We start from the raw sequence: 23,494 nt of genomic DNA on the forward strand, positions 1-23,494 counted from the left end.
GTCTCCCCTACCAGTAATAATATACTTCAAACAACTGGGACACTTGGCTCTTAAAATAATTTCAACTATATCTGCATTTCCCATATCAAATTTACAGGAGTCAATATAAATTCCTTCAGTTACTTATCCGAGTCCTCTTGAGGGTCAGCTTGATGTCTCCGGGTTCAGTCACAACTTTCCATTCTTTCCTTTTATTCATGACGCATGTGTCCACCCTTTTTCAGCAGTTCTTATTGCCGTTCCTGTAGTTAAAAGAACAAGAAAAGGTCCCTCCCAACGAGGGGATAAACTCTCTTCTTTCCAGCTTTTATGTCATTCTTGTTCTAATTCATTCACTGCAGCCCCCCCATGGCACTCCCCTCCAGGGCAGTCTCACTTCCAGGGTCCAGACTCCCCATAGCACACACACCGATCTGGTTCCACAGAAGAGCCTACTCCCCCACGTCTACTCAACATTCCTTCTCCACCAGTTTCAAAGCAACCGCTTTTTTTTTTATCCACTTTCCATGTTTCCTCCTTTACTCCCAGTCCGCATTTATCAACATGTCTGTTTCCACTTGTTTGTCAATCCCGGCACCCATCCCATACTCAAACACAGGAGCTGCTCGAGCTCCCTCCTTAACTTTAAACATCTTTCCCCAGTATCACAATCTGAACAACATTTCTTTAGCTTTTAGTGTTTCCTGTTCTTTTCCAAAGCAAAAATTAAGGGATCAGGAAGAGGTATATTAATTTTGCACTGTCACATCTGCATACATTCCATTTTCCTTGTCACCTCAAAACAACATTAATTATAACAATGTATCATAATTCAAAGTTCCATTTTTGGGCCATTTTCCTTCATCTTCCAAAGTATATGAAGGTCAGCATTGGTTACAATATTTTACCAACGTTTTCTTGTTTACAGAGGCCCCAGAAGATCCTCTCAGTTCTTTCTAATGAGCCAAAATGTAACCCAATGGGCTTTTCCTCAGAATTTCCTTGTTTTGACCGGCTCCCATTTCAGTCAATCTTTTACAGATCTCTATAGCTTCTCAGTGCTCTGCAAATGCACTTATGAAAATATGAGAGCACCCACACAAGTTTCAGTTACAGAAAACCTTTGCAATCATGCCTCTTAAATTTTTTTTTTACATTTTTTACAATTTTTTTTTTCCAGTTTGTGTTTTTTCTCTCTTTTTTTTCTTTTAATCTTATACACAGGACAGAGACAGGACCACAAAACACAGACACTTCGTCCGTCTCCGGCCGCTCTCCTCGCGGAGACACGGAACCGCGGATTGGGACTCCACACTCGCTTCGTAGCTATGCTACGTCTCAGTCACACAGAAACACAAAGTTACACATGGGATCCCCCACTCATACTATGGTTCCGCTTACCATCCTCACGGTTCTCAGAATTTGAGATACAGCAGAAACCTGGTGGGTTCGCTTACCCTTCACCTGCCCCCCTAGCAGGTCCGTCCTGGCTCCCAAAACTTGGGATACAGCGAAAACCCGGGCTCACCCGATCCGCTCCCAGGATCGCTAGCAGCCGCTCTATCGGTCGGCGAGCCCCCTGCTTGCAAGCCATACCAACCAAGGGGAACTTCGCTGTGCGCCAGACGTCTCTGCGCGCCTTACCAGCCGCCCCGGGCCACGCGTACGCCTTACAGGCCACCTAAATTACCAAAACCTAAATTACCAAAACCCAAATCACCAAAACCCCAAACATACCGTTTCTCCGCAGCCGGCACAGGTTGTTGTCTGTCCCCGCAGTGAGCAGACGAGAAGTGGAGGTCCTCCAGGCAAACAGCCTGTGGCGCCGAGGATGTCCACCCCTTGGCCGATCCTGCAGCCGGACAGAGGCCTCCTGCCTGGCTCGCCAAATTGATGCGCGGATAGACTCCACAACTACTTAAAAGTTGTAAAGTAGGTATGCTTTTATTCAGCGCTGAGGTGCATGGGGATAGCTCCTCCAAAGCATGCACACCTCAGGGTTGTTGTCCCTTTACATTTATTCTCTTAAGGTATACATAGACATGAGGTTGCTCAATCCGCCTATACATATGTATTATCTACCCCCGCTTCGTATTATAATGAGCCAGAAGGTCCTTTGCACTTGCGCAGTGCCCCTTCTGGTCATGGGCAGGGGTCTCAGGATGAAGTAAATGGGTCTTCCTCCTGTGGGCAGGGGTCTTCAAGATGAAGTAAATGAGTCTTCCTCTTCTTAACCTTTACACCTTTTAATCTTCAGACATGGACTTAGGGTTAGTTGGCGCCCAGTCTGCTTCTCCTGCCGCTTATCAGTAGGAACAAACATCTGTGTTTTTGTCATGGTCTTAAGGCTTGGTCACCCAGTCTGCCTCTCCTGCCGCCTATCAGCAGGACCTTTCATCTGCTTTTGTCAGTAGAATTAGCATCTGTTTCTTCCCCTCCAGCAGTAATCACTGCCTTGGCAAGATGGCAATGGCAGGTACTTAAGACAGACAACACTTTTGTTTAAGCAAAGGAATTCCTTTAACTCCCTTGTACAATTTTTCTGTATTACCCCCCTGTACATTGGTTACCCGTGTATCATGAGGACCTAATGAGGGTTTGTAACTCATTCTGTGATCGATGAAAAAGATCGATTTGTTTGTTTCACTCTGAGGTTGAGGTTCATGTTAACAAAGACCTGTATGGACTTACCAAGGGCTGGGGGGAAAGTACAACAAAGGTCACACTACCAATCTCAGAACCAATTCTACATATTCCTCGTAAGTAAGGAGGAGAAAGATGGATGAGTAGTATGACAAAATGTAATTATATATGGCCTCTTCATGCTTTTTCCCTTTTTTTTTTTGCCTTGTTTTTAGAGCGGTCCCAGCCTGGAGACAAGGGCTGTAGATGACCCTGTCGAAGGGTGAGGGTGACTTTCACCAGTGGAACGGCCGGCAGCCCTGGGAGCTGTCACAGAGCTTGACTGACTCAATGACATGTGTTGCCTTTGTATTGTGTCAACGCGGGTCTGAAATGCCTGATACACCCTGACCTGAGCGTCCGTTACTGCGAAACGCGCATCTCCCGCGGCCTGTGACGTACCCGCGGGAGGAGAGGGTGTCGCTGCGCGTGACGCACCACTAGCGCGCCGGGCACTGGCCGCGGAAAGATGGCGGCGGCGACGCCTTGGTCTGGAGAGGCGGAGCGGCTGGACTTCCTGCGGGAGCGCCATGTGCGCTTTTTCCAGCGCTGCCTGCAGATCCTGCCCGAGCGGTACTGCTCCCTCGAGACCAGCAGGTAGCGGGACGGCATCGGCGCCGCTGGGAACAGGGGTGGGGGCCGGGGACCTGGCGTGACACTCGGGCAGCAGGGTGGGAGGACGGGGCGTTTGCTGTTCGCCAGCTTCACCTGTGCCCCCTATAACCGTTTTCTTGGGCGGGTGATCACGCTGACGGAAAACCTTTCTTGGAGAGCTGCCGCAGCTGGAGCAGGAGCACGCCGTGCCGGGCCTGTGAGCCGCCGCGTCCCGCGGTGGCCGGAAGGGAAACGCTGCCTGTAGGATCTGCCCACCATCGCACGGCCCCCCAAAATACGAGGGGATATAGGGGTTTCGTTTGTGCGCGCTTAAATTCCCCGTTATCCACGAGGAAAGACTTGTTGATCCTTTTGATGTATTTAAGGTCTGTCATTCAGGCTTGAAAGCCGATTTTAAAATTAGTGACTTAAGCCTTTTGTTGATCGAAGTCGGAATGCATGCTCTTTTTTTTTTTAATGTAGCAGAATTAGTTTAAGTCTTCATTAGGTAGTAGAAGAGTTAAAGTACCAGAGAAGTATGTACCTCAGTTGTAATGGCTTCAGGATCCATTTACTTAAAATTCTTATTCTTTACATAGCATAGTTATATCTGGGGCACAAGAGAATCAATATTTTGATTGTCAAGCTGCACTTGATAAAAACTTGGAGACATGTAGAGGGTTTGATATTCAGCCAGTAAAATCACCAGATACTTTTCACTTTTTAATGTTTTGCAAGTCACACTGTGAAGGACGCTTACTACCTGTTGATCAAGTCTTCCTGCTGAATCAGGCGTTATTTCAGTTGAGAGTACAAACACTTGGTAAAAACGTGTAAGAACTACTATGTATAGTGCTGAACTGTGTAGAATAACACTTTATGTTCAAAAGGAAAGTCTGAAATTTTTATTTCAGATGTGTAAGTCATTAAGAATTAACTGATGTTTCAGTATACTTTGCCAATTAATTTAAATGACAGCACAAGGAAGTCTAGGCATGCGGTACTCTTAAAGTATTACAGTTACAATACTAATTTACTAATAAATACTAAAATACTAAATTACTAGAATCATAACACAGAGGGCTAACCTTGGCCACACTGTCACTCAGAGAAAGGCTAAAAAAGTGTTCTGCCTTAAGGAGGGAAGATCTGATCACAGCCTTCCATTACCAAGAAAACTAGCAACGGAAAAGACAGGAGTGTGCTGCTTACAAGGGACCATGGTGGTGGGTGTCCTGGGCTACGGGAACAAATTGTTTCAGGAAAAATTATTTAGATGTAGGAAAGATATTCTTGGCTGTTGCATAGTGAAGTGGTGGAGTCTCTCTTGAAGACCTGGCTTGTCAGAGTCCTGCATCTTCTCATGTACAGCTGCATGCTCTGCAGGAGGTGGGACTGATAATCTCCAGAGGTCTCTGACAACCCAGACGTTTCTGTTCTGTGATTTAGATTGCCAAGCTGTCAGTTTGCTAGTGAACTGAAGCAGAGGCCCTGGTTTGTGTGGGGTCTTTCCCGTTCTTTTAAATAATGCTAATTATAATGCCAATTGTTTTGAAAATTCTTGAGCAAACAATGAGTTGCCTGAGTTTGAACTTAATGTGTGGTCATAGTGACCACAATACATTAAATAACCAGTGCCCCATGTATTGTACATAATGGTTGAGCAGCTCTGCAAAAAAAACGTTTTCTGACAATTGAAACTGTCAATTTGCAACTATTTCAGGATGACTTAATTTTTGGGTAATGAGCACCGCCTAACCCTTTAATTAGGATAAAAATGGCAGTCATCTAAACTTAAGCATTTTTTGAGGTTTTACTCAGAGGTTTTCCAGTTCTCTTGCACTGATTTTTAAATCAGTGTTTTGCAGGTATGCATACATATCTGCTAAGAAATTCTAAGCAGGGGATTGAACCATAAATGTGTCATCCCCAGTTTGACCTTGAGGGTACTAAGTTTTTGGTTTTGACAAGTACAAGGTCAGTGGGTTCAGAAAGCCTGAGCTGGCACTGCTGCAGAAAGAAATGTTGTTACCCTTTTATTCTTACTTTTCATGTTCCTCCACTTGTGTGATTCTGTGGTGAATTAGATGGGGAAACTCAAGTAAATTAAAGAGAGAATTGTTAAAAAAGATGTTGTCAGTGAGTTGGTTTTAGTTCACTGCACTGCAGCAGAAACGGCTGCATTTGTGGACACCAGGCAGTGTAGTAGAGCATGAAATTTTCCACACACTGCTGGTCCATTCTGAGTTAATCTGTAGTTTGTCAAACAATGAAAGAGTAAGTACAGTGATGAAAGGAATTCAGTACTACCTATTTTACTCAGCATACTGGCTCAAAGCCTTCATAATTATTTCTGTTGTTACTGCATGCAGCATCAGCAACAGTAGTTTTTAAGTTATCTTTATCCATGACTGAGGATGAAGGGTGCTGAATCTGTCATCAGAAATGTCTTTACTTGATTGTCTTGGGCAGGAACTTAAGACAAATTATACCTGTTTTGTAAGCTTGCAGTAGGTTGGTTAAATAAATTTCAGCTGCCAAGCTGTGATGCTTGACTTCCTGAATTAATACACATGTATTAATTAAAGTGGTACAAGGTTTGAAGTAACAGCAGAAGCGATGCCAGACTTGGGGGCAGTCTTACAAAGGGTGGCCCTCAATGGAAATAGCTGTATACAAAATTTTTACACTTCATGATATGTTGTCAGCCAAGGTGATGCTAAGAATTTCTTTTTTAGACTTAGAACATGTAGCTGTTAATTTTCTGTAAGGGAACAAGGATGCAGTAGCTAGGTGGCTGCATCAGGCTCTGTGTCCAGTGCTGCCAGATGTTCTTGGCCATTATATGTGGATTCCAGCACACTACATGGCCTGTTCTTTAGTTATGCTGGTGCTGTTAACACAGAGGATCAACTCTCAATAAGTAAACTGAAACCTAACTATATGTAAACCCACTTTTTGCATTTATCTGATCCATGTTCTGATCCATCCCCAGAGATGCTGGGGATGGACTGTTCATTAGGGACTGTAGTGATAGGACAAGGGGTAACGGGTTAAGACTTAAAGCAGAGGAATTTTAGATTGGATATAAGGAAGAAATTATTTACTGTAGGGGTGGTGAGGCACTGGAATGGGTTGCCCAGGGAAGTTGTGAATGCTCCATCCCTGGCAGTGTTCAAGGCCAGGTTGGACAGAGCCTTGGGTGACATGATCTAGTGTGAGGTGTCCCTGCCCATGGCAAGGGGGTTGGAACTAGATGATCTTAAGGTACTTTCCAACCCTAACTATTCTATGTTTCTATTCTATGTATTTTTAAGAATAGATGACAGTTATTGTCTGTCTTGTATGCACAGCCTTGTGGGTTTGTACCTAGTATGTTGCAGTTTCTACTGCTGAAGTTGGCATGTTATTTGTGACTCACTGGAAGTAGCATAGCTGGGCAATGCAGTGTGAAAAAGTTTCTGAGTAGCTTTCAATAAAACATTGTCTAACATGCTGTTTGTGAAAATCAGAAAATACATGCGAGGTTTCCAAGGAATAATTTACTGTAGCTGAATAGTAGCTTCCTTGTTTTGTTTTTTGTTTGTTTGCTTGTTTTGTTTTTTGTTTTTTTTTTTTTAATAAAAGTGGTGGTTTTGCTTGAAAAAAGTTGGTTATTATCCAGAATCAGATTTTGGGTTACAAAGACCTGATAAACAGCAAAAATTGATACAAGCCTTGAAGTGTTAATTTTTGCACTTCAGAGGGCAGGTTTTTAGTCATCAAGTGGCTTAAAAGATACCCTTGTTCCACCTTTGTGTAAACCATACATTTTTAGCTTTCTATACTCAAAACTTCATTTGTAATAATAATAGGAAAAACATGTTTTAGAACCCAATGATTATAGAATAAGTTTACACTTTCTGACATGAATACTTGTACTAGTGGAGCTGTACACTGTTCCATGTTGGGGTTTCGGGTTTGTGGGTTTAATTTTTTGTGAGGACCTTAGAATTTCATGGAGGGGTTTTTTGAAGAAGGAATGTGGATCTGCTTGAGCAAGTGCAGAGGAGGCCATGAAGATGATCAGAGGGCTGAAGCACCTCTCCTATGGAAACAGGCTGAGAGAGCTGGGCTTTTTCAGCTTGGAGAAGGGAAGACTAAGGGGAGACCTTAGAGGAGCATCCAATGCCTAAAGGGGGACTAAAGACGTCTGGAGAGGGACTTTATGCAAGGGCCTGTAGGGACAGGACAAAGGGAAATGGCCTGAGCTGACACAGGGGAGGTTTAGATTAGATACTAGGAAGAAACTCTTTCACTGTGAGGGTAATGAAGTGCTGGCACAGGTTGCCCAGAGAACCCGTGGCTGCCCCATTCCTGGAAGTGTTCAAGGCCAGGTTGCTTAGAGCAAGCTTAGAGCAAGCTGGTCTTGTGGAAGATGTCCATGCTGGTGACAGAGGGATTAGAACTAGATGATCTTTAAGGTCCCTTCCAACTGTAATTGTTCTGTGATTCTGTGTTAATATCAGTGTTCAATATCCAGGCAGGTTACAGATTAAAACCTTGTGTTTGCAAGAATGGTATGAAAAGCAATGGAAAAACTGAGAGTTAAAGTAAAAGACGGGGGGGGGGGGGGGGGGGGGGGGGGGGGGGGGGGGGGGAGGGGGAGGGGGGGGGATGGGAAGAGTCAAAGGATGTTAAAAAAGTTAAAGAAAAAAAAAAGATCAAGTAACTTCAGGTAAACAAGTCACCATTATTCATCTGAGTTCTGGCTGTCATTTGTGCTATGTAATCCTCGCAGTTTTGAAGCAGCAGTTGTTGATTTAAATTTTGGTTGTGAATGGCCAGTCAATGACTATAGCAACCTGTCAGCCCTCCAGTAGCAATGTCACCCTTTGAGGTTGTGTCACTGTTGTGAGATGACTGTCTGCTGCATCATTATTTGGCTGCTGTTATTTAATTAGAAGAATTCTATTGGAGGTGTGTTTGGGCTGACTCACATCACCATTTTATCTGTGTTCTTACTGTTGGCACTTCTGATGCAGAACCACATGCAGAAATTACGTGGCTGCAGAGACTTCTGTCCACGTCTGTTTCTTGTTGTCAGAGGTGCCTACTACTGGCAGACAAGGTGGCTCATCAGCTTGTGACTTACATACTGTGACTGCAAATTATAACTTAAGTCTCTGAAGGAAAGCTGGCATTAACTTCTGAAGTTAATTTGCTGAAGTGTAGTTTCTGCCTGCTTAGCAGCTGTTTCACAATCCTTCATCTTACATGGTGAAAGGAGAGCAGGAGTTCCTGGAAGAATAGTTAGATGGAAGGGTGGGTGGCAGAATATTACATGCCTCTAATTTTAATCTGAGTCAGAGCTTCCAAGGTACCATTGCATGAACATTTTCTCTCATAGCAAGCTATCTCAAATTCCTAACACAGTGCCATTGCTTTGGTGCTGTCAGAGCAAGTAATGCAGGTGCTTGAGGAGCCATGCTTTCAACTAGATGACTGCAGTGGTTTGAGGTGAAAACAAAACCCTCAAAGGTGTTAGCATACAGGTATGGTAGCACATACTTATGGAAGGAGATGGGCTGTGTGGAAGAAAGACATTCAGCATGCTAGCTTTTCCACTCTTTTATTGAACACTTGGATTTGAAGTGCTTGATTTTTGGTGTTTTAGTCATCTATGCTTGCAAGAAGTAAGTACCTCTAGATGGTGATTCATCCTGTGTGCCTGTTTACACATTGATTAGTTACAAAAGAAGCCTTGCTGTCTGACATCTTACAGAGAAATGTTTACAGTACCAAGAACATAATTTCATCATGCTTTCTGGGCTAAGCTCTGTGTGTTGCACCACTGTCAAAGGCTGAAAATTCATAGGTATATCTGTTTCTGCAATCGTTTGTTAATTTCCCCATGATATTTATGGTGGGAAGTGTAAGTCTTATCTTTTTCTTTTAGGTTGACAATTGCATTTTTCGCACTCTCTGGTCTGGATATGTTGGATTCCTTAGATGTGGTGAACAAAGATGATATAATAGAATGGATTTATTCCCTGCAGGTCCTTCCCACAGAAGACAGTGAGTGAGTTTTTAGCTTTTTTTTGTTGATACTAACATCTTTACTTTTGCTTTTTACCTGGGGAATAGTGGTAATAGCCTCTTGGTTTTTATAATATATGAAGTTGACCTTCCTGAAGTGCTGTCCTGGTAATTCCAGATAGATATGTTATGTAAGCCCTAGAAACAGATCTCTTTACATTAATTAAGCTAGAAGCAGCAGTTAGTTTAGCTTTTTAATGTATAAAAGTTGAAAAACTGGAATTTATTTGAAGATAAGACAGTATAAAATAGTATCATGAAGTTGCATCTTTAAGCATCTCAGAGGAACATTTCCCCTGGTTTTGAAAGAAATGCATATGTTATGTAAAATTACAAGTATCATAGTGATTATATTGACTTCCAATAATTGTAGCTATGCCAGGGACTTCACAGGTTATGGTTATTTGGAATATCTTTTGGAAAATGGAAGGTATCAGTTAAGAAGCAAAAAGGATGAACTCAGGTCCTGCTTTAAAATTAATAATTTTTTCCTTATATCTATGAAGGTTAAAGTTACCTAAGTTTTTAGGAGTAATGCTGTTTCTGGATCCCAGCTGTCCTCAGATTGGAAGGCGCAGATCCAAGCCAGAAAGGGACCACACAGGAACGGTTCTTTTCCTGGCAACTTGGCAGAAGTCAGGGAGGTGCTCTTTCTGTGGCTAGGTGCTTTTGGCAATTTTTAATATGGAAGCACAGGTAAATGGTTAATAGCAATAGAGGGGGCAAAAGGGAAGGATATGCAGGTGAGATTACTACTGCTTTGTGGCAGGAGGTGCGGAAATGTGAAGTGATGGTGTGGGTATAGATCTGTGCTGATCTCTAGAGAAAAGGTAATTACAGGTGCCCCTCTATAAAGTCATGAACATGTACTTCATATGTTGCATGGTTGTAGAAAGAAAATTGTCTGTTTTCTTATAATAACTAGTCTAATTATATACTTAAAATTAGATGTCTTCCGTGAAAGCAGTTCTATGAAAGAGAAGCATTTTTATGAAGTAAGCATATGGAAGTCAAGATTGACGATGGTTAGTTTTTACAGTTATAAAAAGGTCCTTTTTATTATTCTGGAGACTTGAGAGCCTCCCCAGGCATTAATTCTAATAGATTTGTTGTGTTGTATTCCAGGACTGATTCTAGAAAATTAAGGTTTGGATCACATAATTATTCTCACAACATTTTTAACTGTGAGAAGGTTCCTCTCCCTTAAGGTTAAAAATTCTTTCCATGATGTACATGTTGGAGTTTTTTAGGAATTGCTCACTTTCAGTTTTCAGGAATGTATTCTGAAAGAACAGTGAAGTTTGCAAGGAGAACAGAATAGGTGTTTTTTTGTTTGTTTAACAGCACGCAGTAGTTCCTGGGAGGGTGTTCTAACTAGCTGATGTTTGGAATAGTCCCATTCTCAAGACCCTCATAGAAAGAACAGTATAAATTTCAATGTGCAGATGTGAATTTAACAGTCTAGGGCACAGCTGAGATATGCTCCTCTTTTTTCTGGCTATCATCATAAAACTATGAGAGAGTAGCTTTAGGAGGGCACTTTCGGGAGTGCATTCTGTGCTCTTAAGTAATTAATATTTCCTTTTCACCAGAATAAACTTCCCTTCAATCCTGTATTTTTGTATCAGATTGTAAAAATTCTGCTGTTCTTACACACTTCGGCTTTTGGTGATAAAGCTATCTGATCACTTGACCCCTAAAATTCGGTATTATTTTAGTTCCATTTTTACTTCATCTGATGGACAGCAGAGGGTGCAAAACGTAAACTACACCAGCATCACCAAGTTAGATATTGGATGACTGCATGTGTGGAAGAGAATGTATACCCTCCCGTAGAGTCTACTTTGAATAAAATGTATTCACTTTCTGTTTTTTAATCCTGGATGTGTGCAACCTTTTATTAATTGACAGCCTCCCAGTAATAGAACCCTGATGCTCTTTTTCCTCTTTGAAGAAGTAGCTAAACTCTGGTAGGCTGTAGATGTCAAGTTGTTAGTTTTGAAATGCTTGTGCATCTCTAGTTAAAGATAATGGTTTCTAGCTTGATGCATCAGAATCCTTCCAGGTGAAATAAAAAAAGAAGCCTTTACATCGATTTTGAAATAAACTTTCTATTGCAGCTTTTTATATGCTTGCTGATAAATGCATTTTTCATGGAAGATTTAGAATTTTCATTTTCTTAATCATGCTTTTATGGTGTAGTTGCTGAAATTATGAATTCCAGTAATCTTGCCATAAGCAAGTGTATTGTACTTTATACAAGTCTTCGCTGATTTTGTCTGTGTGACTGAAAACCTAAGTCTTGGGGCTTGTTTTTGATCATGTCACTGTTTGAATTCTTAAAGTGAGCAAAAAGAGAATTTCTGTAATTCTCATCAGAAAAGTAAATTTCTCTGCTGTTCATGTCTATCCCTCTAAAGGTTCCATATCCATAGCACTTCAGTTGACTTTTATTTGAAGTCCTTTTTAAGAGGCAAATTCAATTTAGTTTGAGCACTGCTGCTACTTAGTAATTTTTCAAATGAATGTGAGACAGAACAGTTGATGCTCTGCAAACTTAGTATCTTTTTTTATCAGTAACAGTTACAATAAGTATACTGGCTAGGATAGAACTAATTTTTCCCTTAGTAACCTGTTTGCTGCTGTGTTTTGGGCTTATGGCTAAAACAGTGTTTGTAACTAACACAATAGTGTTGGAGCTACTGCTAAGCAGTGCCTGCACAGCGTTGAGGCTGTCTCTCTTTCCATCTTTGCACTTTGTTTTCCCCTAGCAAATATAGCCAGGGGACACAGCCAGAACAGGCCCTGTCTGACGTGAGGGATACTCCATATCATCTGACATCATGATCAGCAGTAAAAGCCTGGAAAGGGGGGAAAAAGGAGGTGATGTTTTTTGTTGTGACATTTATCTTCTTCAGTAACCCTTACATGTGCTGAGCTCCTGCTTTCTGGGCTGTGGCTAGACACCGGTGTGCCTGATGGGAAGTAGTGAACAAGTTCCTTCTTTGCTTTGCTTGTTCCCGTAGCTTTTGTTTTGCGTATCAGACTGTCTCTGTTTAAACCTGTGAGCCTTCTCCCCTTCTTTCTGTTTTCTCACCCATCCATGGGAGGGAGAGGTGAGTGGGTGCTTAGCTGCTGGCTAGGTTCAACCCACCACAGCAGGGCATTACAGAACCTGGTAGAAAATTCTGAATTTTGTGGTTTAGAATACTTACTAGATAGAATATCACAACATACTGTGATAGATTTAGGTAACATGATTGTATTTACTTGTGATATGCCTGATGGCTCATAAAAGCTTCAATTCAGAGGTTTGTAGCATTAGAAATTTTTGGGTAAAGCTAAAGTTTATGAAAGCAAAATGTTGAGATCTAGATCTCACTGGGTAAGAAAGCAAATACATACTCTAATGAGCCCAATTGAAATGCGTTAAAGAAGGTAAAGATTAAGGTCTGTAATCATAGACTGTATTATTCTGTGAGTTTATTGTAACTGATGCAAAAAAACCCAATGTCCATTAGGTACCAGAATTTTAGTTTAAGTGTTCAAGAGACTGACTCAGTACCAATTCTAATTAGGAGAGAATGGCATGTCACACATTCAAGCTGACCCTCCCACAGAAACCTACCATCTTTAGCTGTAGGCTTAGTCTGATTACTGTCTTTGAAGGACCCCTGTCCTCTATAACTCTTGCAAAATAGTTTGGTTTTATAGTCCTTACATGTGGGCCATTGTACTTCACCTCTTCTTTTAGTAAATGCTCCGCTTTGGCCCATGGCTGATACATGTTTTTCTTCTGTATGTTCACTGCAGAAAGGCCATGCTGTGTTTCCTTTCAGAAAGAAGTTGAAATCTTGAAAAAAGTAAAAAGTTCTTTTTTCATTTTGAGGAGGGTGGTGCTCTCTTACAAGTCTTAGCAGAAATTATATGTATTTTTTAGTCTTAGACTTGCTTTTGAAAATGTTAGTAAAATTGGAAAAGGGTTGACAGGAGATCCTGTTTCAGTTGAGTGTTCTTAAGATTATTGTTATGTCAGACTTTTACTATTTTACTTCTCATAAAGCAGCTCCTAGACAGAATTTCCAATTGAAGTGCAACTCTTGGCTCTGTATTCAAGTAATCTAAGTACAGACAAACAGTGGAAACACTCATCCACCATCCTCTCCCACAGCAACACTGGCATGTGTTTGGCCCTGTTTAAGAGCTGGTTTAGCTTGTTAAAGTGGAAGAAAGCATCCATTTATTTGTCTAACAGAAGGTTAGCTTTGTGTTCTGCTTGTGAGCCATGTTGGCTGGGAGTGCTAGTGCCAGTGCCAGCCTTACTAAAGGGAGAGAGAAGAAGATCGTGCTTTCTCACAGCAGGCTGCTTCACTAGCATTGCTGTGCTAAGGGGTGCCACCAAAAGGAGAGCTGAGACGTTTTTCATTTGTGGGTCTGGACCCCCAAAGCCCATGCATAGAAGGCTGAAAACCATTACACTACGCAAGGGACCTAAAACTTTCTTCTGTCAAAGTCTAAGTTTAGATAATTAATGATTCTTCTTTACTTGTGCATCAGTGCCGTGGTTTAAAACCAGTCAGGCACGAAGTCTCTCTCTCACCCCCCGCCCCCCTTGCTCTCACTTTGCTCCCGGAGGGGCGGAGAGGAGAATCGAAAAGAATGCAGCTCCCACAGGTTGAGATAAGAATAGTTTAGTAATTAAGGTATAACACAAATCACTACTGCTACCATCAATAATAATAATGATAAAGGAAATAACAAAGGAAGACACTTCACCACCCATTGACCGATAACTCGCCCCACCCCACCTGACTGCTACTGCTAAACCCAGGACAGTCAGTACTGAAGAAAATGGATGAAATGTCATTGACTGTTTTTGGAGATCATTGTTACATGTGACCTTTCTGACTGTGAGTTTCTTCAGCAAAAATATTAATTCTGCTCCAACATAACCTTTTTCAGTGGCTACATATGAAGTGTTTAACTGGATGTGTAATGGAGTTTTATTTTAGAGAATGCAACTTTACATTTTATGACATATTCTAGTGCTTTGATTTGTAAGAATAACTTTTTTAGCTCTAGTTCAGTAAGAACTGTTTATGCTTGCTTTTGTCTGGATGTACTGCTGTGTCAGCCTGTGTTAAAGCTGTGACTTTTTATGTTAAGATTTTAGTGGTGTATGTAAGCTTGCTTATGTCTGTACTTGGCAAAATGAGAAAAGCCTTGAAATGAGAGGAATGCATTGGTAACTGAATGGGATGAAGCAATGGTAAAAGTTATCAATCTTCCCATGCAAGACAAATCCTAAAAGATAAATAACTAAAATGTCCTGTCTGTAACAAAAGAGCTGCCAGGATAAGTCATCTGTGGTCAGGAACTGAAGCTCTGTTACATGTTATAAGGACTTTCTGACCTATATACACATAAGTAATGTGGCTTTATTCATGGGAAGGTCTTGGCTCTTGATATAAGTGTGGAGTCTTTTGGTTTTGGAAAAGGGTTAATTTTCTTTAGTTGCATTGTTGGTTGTGAAAAGTTTTTCCAGGTGTGTTTTGGTCAACGTGCAAAAGTAATAGTAGTCATGCAGCAGTTGATGAAATGTCTATTATTTTTTGCACTGTTCCAAGCTCTTTCAGTGTTTAAATATGCTTAATTCTGAAAGTGAACACTAGTTGGTACCATTTCATAACTGCAGCTATACTTGATACTTCAGCAGACTGTGCTAAAGCTGAACTAGTCACTCCAGCAATTTTTTATTAGGGACCTATAAGAGCAAGTCCATAGGGAGCCAGAGAGGGACTTTTTACAAGGGCATGTAGTTGCAGGACAAGGGGAATGGCTTTAAACTGACAGAGGGGAGATTTAGATTAGATATTAAGAGAAATTCTTCCCTTTGGGGGGGGTGAGGCACTGGCATAGGTTGGCTATAGCAGCTGTGGATGCTCCATCCCTGTCAGTGTTCAAGGCCCAGCTGGACAGGGATTGGAGCAATCTGGTCCAGTGGAAGGTGTCGGTCCCTGTGGCAGGGGGTTGAAACTAGGTGATCTCTTAAGGTCCCTTCCAACCCTAACTGTTTGTGGTTCTGTGGCATAAACTGTGATCATATCCAGTTAATTAGTGTTTGTTTAATTTCTAATTCTGTTTCTGATTCTGACAAGCTGTTGTGATTCAGGAAAGTAGACAAAAGTTTGATTAGCTCTACTAAGCTGTTATGTGAGATAGGAAGTACAAATACTTTTACGAAAATCATAAAACCAGTTTTGCTGAAGATGAGGTGATGTGCTAAAACTGAAAGACAGTGGGTTTTCCCCAATTCCACTTTAGTTTCCGTTTGTTTTTGAACTTGTTTGTTTAGAGGAAGCTAAAAAAACACCAATGGAGATATGATGTCAATGCTTCAGAGTCATCTGATTAGAAATTAATCTGCTTTTACACTTCCTTTGCTCAGCATGATATTTTTTAATTTAAGAGTTATAACTAAAAATTTAGCAATTTACTTGTAATCCCAAAGGTCTGGGAAGCATTTGTTTCATACATGTTAATGACAAAGGATTTTTGTTTGGAGGAGGGGATAAAATTCCTTTTAAAGATAATGCAGTAGTAAGAGCATTGAAGGACCGTGCTGTTGTCTTTCTCTTAGGATCCAGTGTGTAAATTCTGGAATGTGAGATCAGAAGTCACTGACATAAAGAGTCAGAATAGATTTTAAATCAATGACAGCAATACAGTTAAAAATCCAGTATTTTAAAATTACCGATACTGGGTTTTAGTTAGTAGCAGTTTAGTAGTACAAGACAAGTTTTCAAATATTACATGAAAATTGAACATCTAAAGCAAGTAACAGATCCTGATTTCATTCATGTACTTTATTTTAAACTCTTTTTTTCAGAGTAGCTGTCAAGTCAGAAGTCAGTCAAAGTGACCCACTAAAACTACAATAACCTGAGCACTTGGCTTTCATACTTCCATTCTACCTTGGTAATGAATTACAAGCTACAGTCTAGAAGTCCAGTGATGGGGATCAGTCTTTCTGGGATGAATCCTTCCATCTAGCAACTAACAGCTGAGTTCAGTTAGACTGCAGAGGTGTCCTGATTGTAGCATGTTTTAATTTGCAGCAGGACAGAACAGCTGTGTGCTGGTAAGGTAGCAACTGTTTTCTGGGTGAAGGGTTTCCACATTAGTGCCTTTTCAAACTGAATTTTGTAGTTTACTTAAGCAGTTAAGACAGATTCATTTTTATCAAAAATGGGCCAAGTGAATGGTGATTTTTTTCCACAATGTCACCTAGGGAATTTGGTGTATAAGAAGTAGGAATTCTAGTTCTCTTCTTACTGATTCATGTACTTTGTCCCATTTTTCATATTGTGATGCTTTTGGGCCAGTGTCTCTCAGGACAGCTGTGCATGCTTTTTTTTTTTGTCTACAAGTACTCTGTTTTCTGTTTGTGGATATGACTTACCAGTTTCGGTGCAGGTTGAAATTACCTTTGTTACACCTGTAATATCATCAAAAAGTACTTTTGTTTGAAAGGTGGTGCAAGTGAGGAATTGCAGGTGGTTCACTCCATGTAAATGAGATATAAAACTTGTTTGGTAAAGAAACTAATTTACATACTCTAATGAAGACAAAGTACTTAGAGTGATAAGAGCTTCTAGTTTAAATGTTGCATACATGTAGAACATATGCAAAATTAGAAGCCAACATGCCGTTGTGGTTTAAGCCCAGCCAACAGCTCAGGACCACGGAGCCACTCGCTCACTCCCTCCCTCCTCCTCCCACTCCCAGAGGGACAGGGAGGAGAATCGAAAGAATGTAACTCCCACGGGTTGAGATAAGAACAGTCCAGTAACTAAGGTATAACACAAACCACTACTGCTGCTACCACCAATAACAATAATAATAAGGGAAATAACAAGGGAAGAGAACACAACTGCTCACCACCCTCTGACCAATAATAACTCACCCCACCCGAACAATGATCCAACCCTTCTGGGTAACTGCCCCCAGTTTACATACTAGCATGATGTGCTGCAGTATGGAATACCCCTTTGGTTAGTTTGGGTCATGTGTCCTGTCTCTGCTTCCTCCCAGCTTCCCCTCCTCCCTGGCAGAGCATGAGACTTACAAAGTCCTTGGTCAGAGTAAACATTACTGAGCAGCAACTAAAAACATTGGTGTTATCAGCATTGATCCCAGGATGAAAGTCCACAGCACTGCACCAGCTACCAAGTAGGAGAAAAATGACTGCTACTGCTGAACCCAGGACACATGCTATAAATGACACCAGAACTGATAGACCACATTTCATAGTGATGTTTTTAGGACTTTCAGTTTTATAACTATTTTTGTTTGGTTAGTGTGGTACAATTTTCCTTAATCTTCATGATTAAAAGCTGAAGAGATGAGGAGCAGATGGGCAGTGGGAAAGAGGGGCAGAGAATTTAAGGACACCCAAGTAGCACTGAGCTATGGCACTCATTAGACTTTTACTTTCAGAGGCTGAGTGATTTTTTTGCCATGCAGAAGCAGATTTGAACCCTGCAAACCTGTACTTATTTCTAGACTGTGTGGTGCACACTTCTTTATGCTGGATGCTCAGTTATTGTGACACATTTCATTATACTGAATCACTAACAGAAATGTTTAATAGCTGCACCCTCTTGTACCATCTTGTTTTGGGTGAGATAAAAATGGCTCCAATTGAAATTTTTTTTTTCACATTGTATTAACTACTTCATTTTGACAGTACTGAGTTATATCAGTGATAGCTCACAACTGCAAACTGTTTGTCCTTTTACATGTTGCAAGGCATCTTAAAACAATTCTGCTTGGGAGCCAATGGTATTACCAGACAGGAATCCAGAGAGGAGCTAAAAATCTGTAAAACTCTGGCTCTGGGTACTTTTCCAGGGGAGCAGTCACTTTTTTTTTTTTTGTGGCAAGTGTGGAAAACAGTTCTATGCTGATATGAACATTCTATTTCCACTATATCAAAGTAATCTGTTGCTTTGGCATTACAGCAGGATCAGGTTTGCTTGTGGTTTTGTTTTGTTTGTGTTTGTTTGGGGTTTTTTTATTAGAGTGAAAACAAACTGAGTTTGGGAATATACTGAAAGATACATGCAAACTCTAGTAATACTATCAGTAGTGTTGAACTAACAGGTCTTAAGCTTGACTAGAGTATTATTGTTTTATAATGAGTGCTTCAGCAAAATAAGCTAGTTAAGTCCTTATTTTTTTATTTTTTCCAGGATCAAATTTGGATCGCTGTGGATTCAGAGGCTCTTCATATTTAGGAATGCCATTCAGTCCCTCCAAGGTCAGTTCATTGAGAATGTGTGTATGTGTCTGAAATATTTTCAGATAGGCAGTAAATGATCTTGTGGTTTTTTTATAATATTAACTGCATAATCATGGAATACCTGGAAAACAGGTATTTTTGCACTGTTAACGCACCAAAATGTTCGCAGACCTTCTAAGAAACATGTATAAGAAGCGTACTAAAATGGTAACACTCATGTTTCCAGGACAGTGAAAAAATTGATCTACATGCTTGGGCTTGTCTCAGTGTACTTTCCTTGTTCTTTGATGTTACTGAAGTAGGAAAACTTCTCTACCTCAAGAGCTATCACCTGGTAGAGAAGGGCAAAAACCTCCCTATTAAGTGGTGCTTAATACACAGTACTTCAGTATTTCTCTTCCTGTGATGAAACAAGCATATCCACTCAAAGATAGTCAAGTCTCTACTCATCCCAGTTTTTATTGACCATAAGATAGGGTGCTTTGAAGCCCGTGGAACTGAGGTTCTAGAGAGTTAAATCTGTATACAGAAAGAAAGTGCCCTTAGTACAAGAGAAACAGGAGGCTAGCAGAGGCTGCTAAAGAAGATATAGAGGTCTGATGGGCTTGGAAGAGGAAAATCGAGGCCAGTGTGCAAGGAAGGACTGTGAAAGATACAGTAGTTTATCCTGTGCTTAAGGGTGAGAAGTCAAATCTCACCAAAGAGTGTATGAAAAATCTGTAAGACCTCTAATGTATCACCAAGTGTTTGATTTTTGTAGCAAGATATCAAATATAAATAAATGGATCTTGGGATCTGAAATTGAAAGCAAGAATAGACATCTGATACACTGATGACTGTAAACATGTTTGTTAAAATGCTTGAACTGACGTGACTGTGAAGGTAGCACAGCAGCCTGTTTTGACCTTATTTTTGTTTACTCTTAACGTCATAACTTCATATTTCTGAGTGATTTGTATGAATGTTAATCTACATTGGAGTAATAATTGCATATGCCTCTTTGCATAGCTGTCATGGGTTCAGCAGTAGCTCATGCTCTGCCAGGGAGGAGGGAGAGATAGGGCGCCTGGTCTGGGCTAGTCGGGGAGGTATTCCATACCACAGCACGTCCTGCTCGGGGAGGGGACTGGAAGCTGTCCGGGAGGGAAGGGGTTAACACTCCGGGCTGGGCTCGGGGAGGCAACTGGAAGCTGCTGGCCAGGAGGTGAGAGGGGAGCTCTCTCTCTCTTCCGGGCTGGCCTCGTGGTGGCGGGTGGTATCGTTTTCTCTCTCCCTGTTTGTCTCCTCTAACATTGATTTGTTATTGGTACCGGTAGTTATTTCTGTTATACCTTAATTGCTGGACTGATTTTACCTCAATCCGTGGGAGTTGTATTCCTCTGGCTCTCCTTCCCATCCCTCCGGGAGTGGGAAGGTGGGGAGGGGAAACAAAGGGGGAACTGTGCAGATTTAGTTTAAACCACAACAATAGCAAATCATCCAAGTACTCACAGTGGTAATATTCAAGTGTAGCACTTTCTAACAAGGGAAGATAATTGTGAAGAGAATTTTTTACATCTCTACATGGGGTGCTATGGCTGCACATGACAGGGAAGGTAATTTGTCTCTTAGCTTACTTTGGTATTACACTACAGATGGTGTCTTCAGTGTGCTCACACTGTAATAGCAAGATGAATTCATCATCTGTTTTATTTGGAATTGATAATTTAGTTGGCAATCCAACTACCTGATGAGCTTGAAAATAGGAAAACTTCTACTTTAAACCTAAACCAGTTTGGGATCTGTATTAGTGACTTAAGGGGATGCTTTGTTAAAAATAAAGTTAGAAGACAAAATAGTGGATAATAATTTCAGGGTAGCTGTATAAGAAAAAGATTGGTTTTACTCAAAAGGAAGATGTTTTTCTTTGACAAGTCACTTAAAGAAGCTGAGGTTGTCATGCTATTATTGTGGCATAGCAGCATTATAAAATGAATGAAGACAAAATTTTACCAGACTGAGATGATAAAAAATTATCAGTCATGTTTCCTCAAAGATCTGGGTCAATGCCATGTGGTGCATTCTTTTGACAATCTTTTTCAAATCTTCCCCAGTTGAAGAGCCAGTTCTCGATATAGTTTGAGATCTTGTAAAGCTCCATGAAGACAAAAAGTCCATAAGATTGTCAAAGCATCATTATCCTTTCCCAGATATTTCTGGTGTTTCACTTTAAACTCTCGACTTCCAATAGTACATGCTTCATACTTAAATATTCTCAAGAAATGTGTTGCAGCCCATCGGTGTCTTGTAATGTGTTAGCCAATCTGCAGAAGGGACAGAGGTGTGGAATTGAATAGGCTGCACCAGTTACCCTCAGAGTGATTATCTTTAGAAAACTCTTTTGCAGGTGTACAAGCTTTTTGTTCAAGCATTGCAGTACTTTTTTCATTGCATCTGCTTTAGAGAGATCAGATCTGCTTGACCTATAGCATAGAAAGATTCAAAGTATTTTCAGTTAAATGTTCTGGAATTATTCAGAAAAACTTGGAAATCCACTTTGAATTATGTTTAAGATCTTATTATTTTTCTGTTCATCATTTTAAAATGTTCTATTAAGCCTCTGTCTTGAAAAACAATTTTCAGAAAAGCCTGTAAGCATTTTGGATTTGCATTGATAGTTACTATTTATTACATGCCACTCCAGTGATTTCATTCTTGAACTCTGAGAAAATGCCACACTGGAGGTCCTCAAATCTCTTCTGTCATTAGGGACCCTCCAAAATGATAGAAAAAGGCAAGGGATATATTACAATTTCCAACTTTACTAAATAATACCAGGATAGCTCATCTGGTTTTGGTCTGGGGTTAGTTGGGGTTTTTGAGCTGTTACGCTTTCAGTGCCTGAATGTAGCAGCTACAAAGCTCTTTGTGACTGTGTAGTAAAAGTGAGCAAAACTTTATCCACATGACCAACTTGACACTCACAGCCATAACAAGCCTTAACAGTACTAACTGTAAATGAATGCAGAGGGCTGCTTCTGTCACTGCAGTTAAAATTAATAATTTTAAACAGTAAAAATTATTTTCTGAAATGGCTTCAGGTTCTGCAGTCTTCCTGATCTGGTGTTACTGGAGTTTAAACTGGCTTTTTACTTTAGAGGTGAACAGATGGCCTTAGGTCTTTTCAGTCTCTTTAAAGTGCTATGAAACAGTTTTAGAGGCTAGATTGAATACCTGGAACTTCTGTGTAAGATTGCAGTAAATAACATGTGCTTCTACTTGGGGAAGAAGGGTATGATTTTGTTCCCAACACACTATATTCTCAAGGCTAAAGCAATCCGTATTTGTAACACTGATGCCAGGCAGGAGAATAAAGTTTTTTGAAAGTGGCACTCTGCTTGTGTAGAAGTATGTTTAGGAATATGGTTACTAGCATTCTTTAAAAATGTTTGGAGAGATCTTACCAGTGCTTTTGCAGCAGTGAGAGTTTCTCAGCTGTCTTTGCAGTAGTCAGTGGGAATTGTTGGTGACCATGAGTTATGTTTAAATAGCTGTTCTAGACCATGTGGTAGGGAACATTATCACATCACTGAAACAGATTTAAATGTTTGGAAGCTTCCCCTCACCCTGCATCTTTAAGCATCAGTTCTTTTAAGGAAGACTCAGATTGTGGAAACCATGGTGATAACAGCCATGTAGCAGAACTATTTTACTCTGCCACCAGTATACAAGTTAACCTGCTTACTGTGTGACTTACTGTCAGTGACAATAGATACTGGTCCGTGGTGAAACACGCAAAAATAGAATAGTATTGTTTAGAATGGGTTGTGGGAACATAATCTTGAAAATAGGGGAGTTAACACCACTGTCAGCAAAAGGGAATCTCATACCAGTTGCAAGGCACACGAGATAATGGTCTGTGGTGGCTCCTCCCTGGAAATATGTCTTTCTCTTTCTCAACCTCTCTCAACCTAGAATCCTCTAACTCTGGAACACTTACAGACCGTACTTATTACAATAGGTGAATTGAAAGTGAGAATGAGACCAGGCCATATCACCACTGTTGTCTTGTCTGACTCTCTGCATCAGCGTATTAGCTCAGATCAGTAGAGAGCACTTGATAAGAACAGTTTAAAAAGAGCTTTCTCCAAAATAGCAAGGCACACAAAGTAAGCCCCTTTTAAGTCAAACTAAACCAGAAGCTGCACTCTTAAGTGAACTGTTCCATTAGTGGGCTGCTCATCCATGGAGCCAGACTACAGCTGGCATGGACTGTGAAATGCATATGATGTAGGCAGCTGTAGCTCAGCACCTACTGTTCTACCCTCCAGAACTGTTCCCGTTGCACTACTCCTTCATGTAGATACATCCTTGCTAGATTAAATATATTTATTCTGGTTGTTCAGTATAAGTCTTCAACAATCCATCCACAGTTTAATAGCTTTCTTGTTGCCAGTTTTTGAGGTGTAACTTCTGCTATTCTGATTGTATATACAGGCAACAGATATCATTGTTTGCTCTATATGCATCATACAAGCATAGTTTGTGGTCTTTATTAAAACTACTGGACTTGCAAAACTGTGTATAGCTCTGAAATTGCTGAAATCCTGTCCTGGAAAAAACAATGTGCTGCTGTTGCATTTTGAAATGTTTGCATAGAAAATGAAGTACAGTTAGAATTTTTGCATTGTTTGGATACTACATGGATTGTTACAACTGGTTTGGAGAGGATGGTAATACATAGTTTCATGAGCATATGGTATATGTGGTTATCACACTTTGTTTTTACTGCAGCAAGTAATAGTCGAATAGAATTACTAAAATACAGAATTCATTAAAAATGTGGGGCCCAGTTATGTAAACCTGCTTGTAGGCTAC

At 40.6% G+C, this 23,494-nt stretch overlaps 1 protein-coding gene across 1 annotated transcript in view; it reads left to right on the top strand.

Annotated features, from left to right (window-relative positions):
• The first annotated feature begins 3,118 nt into the window (after positions 1-3,118).
• Positions 3,119-23,494, top strand: part of PGGT1B (protein geranylgeranyltransferase type I subunit beta) — a 35,219-nt gene continuing 14,843 nt past the window's right edge. The window contains 3 exon segments of the mRNA XM_005144939.3: positions 3,119-3,258; positions 9,194-9,312; positions 18,588-18,655. Of these exon segments, the coding sequence (XP_005144996.1) occupies positions 3,131-3,258; positions 9,194-9,312; positions 18,588-18,655 (315 nt within the window). The 5' untranslated portion in view covers positions 3,119-3,130.

Source organism: Melopsittacus undulatus, chromosome Z (genome assembly GCF_012275295.1).
Source record: "Melopsittacus undulatus isolate bMelUnd1 chromosome Z, bMelUnd1.mat.Z, whole genome shotgun sequence".
NCBI classification, from domain to species: Eukaryota; Metazoa; Chordata; class Aves; order Psittaciformes; family Psittaculidae; genus Melopsittacus; species Melopsittacus undulatus.